The 9,205-nt window shown below is 43.9% G+C and overlaps 1 protein-coding gene across 1 annotated transcript in view; it reads right to left on the reverse strand.

The window, feature by feature from the left end:
* Positions 1-8,821, reverse strand: part of NELFA (negative elongation factor complex member A) — a 24,679-nt gene extending 15,858 nt beyond the window's left edge. The window contains exon 1 of the mRNA XM_077750451.1: positions 8,495-8,821. Within this exon, the coding sequence (XP_077606577.1) occupies positions 8,495-8,704 (210 nt within the window). The 5' untranslated portion in view covers positions 8,705-8,821. The remainder of the gene's footprint in view (positions 1-8,494) is intronic.
* Between the last annotated feature and the right edge of the window lie 384 nt (positions 8,822-9,205).

Below are 9,205 nucleotides of genomic sequence, written 5' to 3' on the forward strand. Positions count from 1 at the left end.
TTCACGGGCACCCGCCGCGGAAAAACAGGGATGGGATTCCAGGGGGAGAGCAGAGTTTAGGTGAAATTTCAACAAAGTGGTGAGTCCGTGTGTAAAAAAGGTCCGTGTCAGAACTGTGACGCGGACCTGGGTCCAGTGTCTCTGAAAACAGCACAGGTAAGAGAGGTGGACGTCACATTCAGACACTCCTCATCTGCCCCTCTGCCCCCGGGATGCGAAGTGAGGCTGCTTCTCTGTGTCTAAGCACCGGAGAGGCACCAAGTAAAAGTGGGACATTTCCTTCTGAGTTCACACAGCCAAGTCCCCGAGTCTGTAATTTTAGTCAAAGGTTTCTCAGTAAGGCGGCCACGGTGACTGAAGGGCTCTCCGAGCACTTCACAGCGGCAGTGCGTGTCCTTGAGAAACTAGGTCTTGTTCCCTTTGCAGCTGCCGGATATTACCTTTTTGCTATTCCGGCTGAGAATCGACAGCCCTCCCAGTCACTGATCCCTGGACTCCCCGGGACGTCCCATGGTCACCCTGGAGCTGGCGAACTTCACATACGATGCACGGTACCTCCCAGTCCTGCTAGTCTAAGACCTTCACTGGCGCCAGCGTCAGTGTCTCAGACCAAAGTGATCACGGGTTTTATACCGTAGCATTTATTATTTCCTAGAATGCTTTTTCCAATACAGCTCAAACATCCCAAAGTCACTATTTACATTTTATGACACTCTGTAGTTAGCAAAACGCCTCATGTACATTGTACTCTGAAATCACGTGCCTCCATTTTCAAGACGTCGTCCCGAAGCCACGAGCCAGAATGAAAACTTAAAGAGCAGGAGCCCTAACCTACTTCTGTACCTCTTACGAAATAAACTAAAATACCGGATCATTCTAATCTCTTTTTCTCCTCCCTGGTAACAGCCACAGACTGTTGTTTACTTCGCTTTTAAGAAGAGATACATCGCAAAACTAGCAAACTGGTTTGAGGACTTCACTATGAAACAAGTCGTAGCAGTAGCAGATGCTGTCCATGATGGTTAAGCTGTGTGTCAAAATGCTTGGGCCAGAGAGTGCCAAGACAGCTGGTCAAACATTAATTCTAGGTGTGTCGGGATGAGATGAGATTAACATTTGAATGTGTACACTGGAGTAGTCGCCTCCCTGATATGGGTGGGCCTCATTCAACCAACTGAAGACAGAACTCCAAGGCTTGGCTGAGCTGGGACACTGGTCTTTTCCAGTCTTTGGATTTGGACTGAACTACCAGTTATTTTTGGGTCTCCAACTCGCTGGCTTTCTGACTAGCACTACCTATCAGCTCTCCTGGGTGTCAAGCATGCTGACTGCAGATCTTGGGACTTCTCTGATTCCTTAATCATGTGAGCCAATTCCTTCCACCCCCACCCCCACATATGGCATACACAAGTATTCATAGGGGACGTGCGCGCACACTACGGGTTCTGTTTCTATGGGGAACTCTAAACAGGGTGGCACGTTCAGCCCCATCATTTGTCCCCCTGTATCTACAGTCTTATGTAGAAAAGCTTAATCTTTAGAATGACATTTCAAATGTAGTAGACCTTTAAATAAGATAATTAAGACAGCTAAGTGACTTAAGATGTTTCAGAAAATTTTCTTGGGTCACCTGGCTGGCTCAGTTGGTTGTGCAGAAGACTCTCAATTTTGGAGCTGTGAGTTTAAGCCTCACACTGGGTGTAGAGATTACTTAAAACACTAAAAAAAAAAAAGGGGGGGGGGTGTTGAGTGGCTCAGTAGGTTAAGCATCTGACTTTGGCTCAGGTCATGATCTCACAATTCATGAGTTCGAGCCCCATATCAGGCTCTCTGCTGTCAGCACAGAGGCCACGTCGGATCTCTGTCTCCCTCTCTCTGCCCCTCCCCTGGTCACAAACAACTCCCCCTCCAAAAAATAAATAAACATTTAAAAAAATGAAAAAATTAAAAAGTTTTTTAATAAAAGAAAATAAAAATGCTTTTCAGAAAAGTAAACTATCCAGAATGGCCTAATCCTTTTGCAACCTAACCAATAAACCCTTTATTATAATTTCTTATACTACAGGGGCACCTGGCTGGCTCATGCTATACCTGGTTGGTATAGCATGAGACTCTTGATCTTGGGGTCACTGAGTTCAAGCCCCATATTGGGAGTAGAGCTTACCTTAAAAAAAAAACAAAACTGGTTGGGGGTTGTCTGGGTCTGGATGGCTCAGTTGGTTAAAGCATCTGACTCTGGATTTCTTGTTTCCGCTGAGGTCATGATCTCAGTTAGTGAGATAGAGCTCTGTGTTGGGCAGAGCCTGCTTGGCATTCTCTCCACACCCTCTCCCAATCGCATGTGTGCACAAGCATTCCTCTCTCTCTCTAAAATAAATAAATGAAAAATTTCTGGTAATATGGATGAAATTCCAAAACTACATATATTGATATATATTAATGAAAGAAAGTTGATGTATCTATATTAAAGTTGGACAAAAAAAGACTTTAACAATAAAACATTACCACATACAGAAAGCTCTATATATAGATCTATGGTTCAGCTTAACAGGCAACTATAACAATTCTAAACTTGCATGTACCTAATAACATAGCCTCAAGACATATAAAGCAAAAGTTGATAAAACTGTAAGGAGAAAGACAAATCTATAATTATAATAGAGAACAACATACCCTTCTCACTAATAAAGTAATTTTTTAAAAAATCAGTAAGACTGTAGTAGATCTATACAATACAATAAACAAATTGACCTAATGAATATATACAGGGCAATGGATCTCAAAACTAGTGAATAAATCTTTTCAAGTTCAATCACAATGTTTACAACGACCAACTACATATTTTGCCATTAAGCAAATCTTAAATTTCAAACACCTGAAATAATGTAGACTGTATTCTCTGATAAGCACTCAAATATAGCTAGAAACCACTAACAAAACTTAACTAAAATCTCTTCCTCTCCAATGTACGGAAACTAAGAAACATTTCTAAACTACACGGTGTCAGTGAAGAAATCACAGTAATTAGGAAGTATTGTGACTTAATGAAAATGCTATTTGGACTTCAAGCTATATTACAAAGCTGTAATCATCCAGACAGTATGGTACTGGCACAAAAACAGACACCAAGATCAATGGAACAGAATAGAGAATCCAAAAATGGACCCCGAAACGTATGGCCAACTAATCTTTGACAAAGCAGGAAAGAATATCCAATGGAATAAAGACAGTCTCTTCAGCAAGTGGTGCTGAGAAAACTGGACAACAACATGCAGAAAAATGAACCTGGACCACTTTCTTACACCACACACAAAAATAAACTCAAAATGGATGAAAGACCTAAATGTAAGACAGAAAGCCATCACAATCCTCGAGGAGAAAGCAGGCAAAAACCTCTTTGACCTTGGCCACAGCAACTTCTTACTCAACACGTCTCCAGAGGCAAGGGAAACAAAAGCAAAAATGAACTGTTGGGACCTCATCAAAATAAAAACCCTCTGCACAGGGAAGGAAACAATCAGCAAAACTAAAAGGCAACTGACAGAACGGGAGAAGATATTTGCAAACGACATATCAGATAAAGGTTAGTATCCAAAATCTATAAAGAACTGATCAAACTCAATACCCAAAGAACAAATAATCCAGTGAAGAAATGGGCAAAAGACATGAATAGACACTTCTCCAAAGACATCCAGATGGCCAACAGACACATGAAAAGATGCTCAACATCACTCATCATCAGGGAAATACAAATCAAAATCACAATGAGATACTACCTCACACCTGTCAGGATGGCTGACATTAACAACTCAGGCAACAACAGATGTTGGCGAGGATGCAGAGAAAGAGGATCTTTTGCACTGCTGGTGGGAATGCAAACTGGTGCAGCCACTCTGGGAAACAGTATGGAGATTTCTCAAAAAATTAAAAATAGAACTACCCTATGACTCAGCAATTGCACTACTAGGTATTTAGCCTAGTATCCTAGCCCAAATGTCCATCGATGGATGAATGGGTAAAGAAGATGCTATACACACACACACACACACACACACACACACACACACACCAGAGTATTACTCAGCAATCAAAAGAATGAAACTTGCCATTTGCAACTATGTGGATGGAGCTACATGCTACGTGAAATTAGTCAGGAAAGACAAATATCATATGACTTCATTCATATGAGCACTTTAAGATACAAAACAAATGTACATAAGGGAAGGGAAGCAAAAATAATATAAAAACAGGGAGAGGGACAAAATATAAGAGACTCTTAATTATGGAGAACAAAGAGAGGGTTATTGGAGGGGCTGTGGGAGGGGGATGGGCTACATGGGTAAGGGGCATTAAGGAATCTACTCCTGAAATCACTGTTGCAGTATATTCTAACTTGGATATAAATTTAAAAAATAAGTTAAATTTAAAAAAAAAGAAAATGCAATTTATCAAAACTTGCAGGATGTAGCTAAAACTGTGATTAGAAGAAAATTTATGGCTTTATACATATTATTTTAGGGAAAAAGCACTGAAAAATGAGGTCAGCACCCATCTTAAGAGATTAGTAAAAGAACAAAATAAAAAAGGAAATAGAAGAAAGAAGATAATGAAAGTACAAAAAAGTAGTGGAACAAATAACACATACATACATAACAGAGAATACCAACAAAGCCAAAAGTTGGTTCTTTGAAGTTTTATAAAATTAACAAATATCTGGTGAGATAGATCAAGAAAAAATGAAAAAGGGAACATCACTACACATGATTCTAATATTAAAAAGAGAATTATTAACTACTTTATGCTAATACATTTGAAGTTTTAGTAGAAATGGTCGATCTTTTAAAAAAAAACAAAAAAATAGACATCAAACCTTTCCTTAAGAATATAAAACAGGATGGGGCGCCTGGGGCTTAGTCGGTTAAGCGTCCGACTTTCGCTTAGGTCATGATCTCGCGGTTCGTGGGTTCGAGCCCCGCGTCGTGCTCTGTGCTGACTGCCAGCTCAGAGCCTGGAGCCTGTTTCAGAGTCTGTGACTCCCTCTCTCTCTGACCCTCCCCTGCTCACGCTGTCTCTCTCTCTCTCCTAGAAATAAATAAAACATTAAAAAAAAAAAAAAAAGAATGACCTCCTACTTGCTGTGTCTAGTGGAGTTCATTTAAAAAAAAAAAAAAAGAATATAAAACAGGATGCCTGGGTGACTTACTCAGTTGCCATGATCCAAGGGTAATGAGATCTAGCCTTGCATCCGGCTCTGTGCTGACATCACGGAGCCTACTTGGGATACTCTCTTTCCCTCTCTCTGCCCTTCCCCCAGTCACATGCATGAACATGGGCGCGCTCTCTCTCTCTCTCAAAATAAATACATAAACTTCAAAAATAAAATAATAAGGGGAAAAAACCCCCAATACTCAAAAATCTTCCCACAAAGGAAATCCAGGTCTCCCATATGGCTTTATTACTAAGTTCTACCAAACATTTAGGAAGAAACAATTAGATTATTAAGCTTTCCAAAGAAAAGGAAAATAGGAGATACATTACAACTCCTTTTATAAGGCTAGCATAACTTCAATACCAAAATCTGACAAGGACAATCTCAAAAAGTAAAATTAGAGGTTAATCTCACCCATGAACATAAACACAAAATTCTTTTTTTTAAAAATGTTTTATTTATTTCTGAGAGAGAGAGAGAGAGAGAGCGCGCGCATGAGCAGGGGGGTCAGAGAGAGAGAGAAGGAGACACAGAATCTGAAGCAGGCTCCAGGCTCTGAGCTAGTTGTCAGCATAGAGCCTGACACAGGGCTCGAACCCATGAACCGTGAGATCATGACCTGAGCCGAAGTCGGATGCTTAACCGACTGAGCCACCCAGGCGCCCCAATAAATACAAAACTCTTACACAAAATATCTGGGTAGCATAATCCAACAGTATAAAAATGACTAAATTAGGTTTATACCTGAGGGATGCAAAGCTGGTTTACAATTGATGCTATTCTATGAATGCGGTGAATTATATGCCACGGGATCTTTCAACCATTTGATAAATTTCAAAATCCATGTTCACGCTACTAGGATGGCTACACCAAAAAGACTGATAATAACGAAGTGGGGAGGACGTAAGAAACTGGAGGCTCAGAAAGTGCTGAAGCCACTATGGAAACCAGTTTGGCAGCTCTTCCAAATAGTTATAGTATGATCCAGACAATGCTTCTCCAAGGCATATACCTGAGAATTTAAATCCAATGTCCACATTGAAAATATATGCCCATAAAAACTGGTCATGAATTTTCACAGCAGCATTATTCATAACAGTTAAAAAGTATACACAAACTAAATGTCCATCAACTAATGAGTAATTGATGATTAAAATGTGTTCTACCAATACAATGGATACCATTCAGTTATAAAAAAAGAAATGAAATGCTAATACATGCTATAACATGGATGAATCTTGAAAGTATTACATCAAGTAAAAGAAGCCCATCACAAAAGACCACATATCGTATGATTCCATTCACACGAAATGTCCAAAATAGACAAATCCTTAAGATACAGAAAGCAGATCAGTAGTTGTCTCAGGTTAGGGAAGGGGGAGGTAGGGGTGGAGGGGAGACTGCTCACAGGTACAGGGTTTATTTTGGGGCTGATGAAAATGTTCTAAAATTGTCTAGGATGATGGTTACACAAATGTGAAGATACTAAAAGCCACTGAATTGTACATTTCAAATGAGTGAATTGTATGCTTTGTGAATTATATGTCAATAGAACTCTTAAAACTCATTCATGCTTATAACTTAAAAAAAATCTAGAAATAGAAAAGAATTACTTAACCAGAAAGAAGCTAGCTACCAAAAATAATAGGAAACACAGTATTTGCTGGCCAAGCAGTCACAGTTCTTCCTGTGTGACCAGAAACAAGACAATGTACTGGAAGGGTCCTGGTGCGCGCAGTAAGGCAAGAAAAAGAAAATGTAACTGGAAAGGGAATAGGAAGTAAACAGAAAACTAAAGCCTTTACAGAAAAAAATCATTGCAATTAGCAAGGCTTAAGCACAGATACTATTCACAAACTCATCTTAAAAAATAACATTTTGGGGCACCTGGGTGGCTCAGTCGGTTGAGCGTCCGACTTTGGCTCAGGTCATGATCTCACGGATCGTGGGTTCGAGCCCCTCGTGGGTTCGAGCCCCGTGTCAGGTTCTGTGCTAATAGCTAGCTCAGAGCCCGGAGCCTGCTTCAGATTCTGTATCTCCCTCTCTCTCTCTGACCCTCCTCTGCTCACACTGTCTCTCTCTCTCTCAGAAATAAATAAAACATGAAAAATTTTTAAATAGATATGCCCATATTCAAAATTCATCAGATTCGGTATTATTGAGATAATTTCACCCCAGAATGCATTATAAATTCAACTCAGTCTTTGACGTCAGTCAAAATCCCAACATGTGGTATAACCTCAGAAGTGAAAATCAAATACACATGGGAAGTAGAAAGGACCAGGAATAGCCAGAGACGCTCCTGAAGAACAAAGTGGGAGGGGCTTCTGTCAAGGTTTTTGTGTAAAGAGGAGTCAGTGGGTTATGAGCAGAGCCGTTCACACAAACGGGGGCAGAGGCAGAACCAGACCTGAGGCAGCCGACAGCTGTTCCAGTACGTGCTGCTGGGCTAACGCACTTCCAGCCTCGCAGCACAATCAATTCCAGGTAGACTGAAGGCTCCCAAGTGACAGAAAGGCCCACGTGCTGCTGAAGCAAGACAGCACAGCCCCCCCCCCCCCCGGGAGGCGCACCNGTCCAATCACCGAGCAAGGCACGACTGGTACAAGCACCCACTTGCAGCGAAGAGCTTCTGTATGCCCAAAGACTCCATGGAAAGGGCTAAGTCAAGCTTAAAAGTGGAAAATATTTGTAACATATGTTACAACTGGAAAAAAGGACTGCTATCCGACGTGTGTATATATTTATTTTAAACCTATATAGCAATAAAAAAGACTATTAGAAAAGCACAAGACATCTGAACATATATTCACAAAAAATAAAACCAAATAGTGAATAAACACACGAAGAGATGCTCAACCCACGCTAGTACGAAGGCAAATACAAATCGAAACCACGGAGCGCAGGATTGCGCTTCATGCGGCGNTTTTCTGCAAAGCTTCTCCCCGCAGGGCGCCTGGGGCCCCTCGGGGGCTCTGCGCTGACAGCTCAGCCTGGAGGCGATTCGGATTCGGTGTCTCTCTCGCTCTCTGCCCCTCCTCCCCCTCTCAAAACTAAACAAACATGAAAAAAAAAACAACCCTAAAGTTCTCCTCAGAAGAAAAACCTCGGCCCGCAGGTCAGACGTGAGGCGAGCGCACCACGACGCACGCAAACGCTGCGTCGCCGCCGCGCGCCTGGAGCCACCGTGACCGCCTGTCGATCACACCTGTTTAAAAACGGTGTAGGTACTCGGGGGGGAAACGACCAAAGCCCCCAAACACCTTGCCGCNCCGTCCGCCTCACCTCGTCCACCGTGCGGCGCGGAAGGTGCAGCGTCCCAAGCAGCAGCTTGAGCTTCACGGCCGATGAGAGGCCATGGAAGCAGAGGCGGATGTTGTCGATGACCGCGGCCGTGAGCAGGGACGCGATGCTGGGCGGCGCCCACAGCTCGTCCGTGGCCCCCAGCTTGTTGTGCAGCCACAGGCCCGTGTCGCTCTCCCGCATGGACGCCATCTTGGGGGGGAGAAAGCCGGGCGCTGCCGAGCCGGCATCTTATGTAGACACCTACGCGCTCGCGGCGAGGACCCCCAACATGGCGGCGCCCGGCCGGACGAGCCGCGGTGACGTTTCCGGGGGGGCGGTGCCTCGGCGAGATGCTTCGTGGCGACGCCGAGGAAGGCCCGCCAGCCTCCGTAACGCAGCATGGCGGCGCCCGCGGCCGGCTCTCTGGAAGGCGGTGGCAGATGACGTCACAGAGGGGTGTCGCGCCCCTGTGCGGGTGGGCGGGGCGCCCGGGAGCGGGGGCCGGCGGAAGTCCCGGCGTGCTGCGAGCGCTGGCGCACTTGCTGGGTCTGCCGGCGCCCGAAGGCTCCTGCCGGGCCGCCTGTGCCTGCTCGCTCCCCGTCGGGCCGCGACGGAGACGGCGCCCTGCCCTGCGCCGGCCGGACCGCCCAGGGTGGACGTGTGCTTCCCTTGCGCTTGAATGCATTCCTGGTTGCATTCATTCATTCATTC

The sequence above is a fragment of the Crocuta crocuta genome, unplaced genomic scaffold, assembly GCF_008692635.1.
Source record: "Crocuta crocuta isolate KB4526 unplaced genomic scaffold, BGI_CrCroc_1.0 scaffold179, whole genome shotgun sequence".
In the NCBI taxonomy this organism is placed as follows: domain Eukaryota; kingdom Metazoa; phylum Chordata; class Mammalia; order Carnivora; family Hyaenidae; genus Crocuta; species Crocuta crocuta.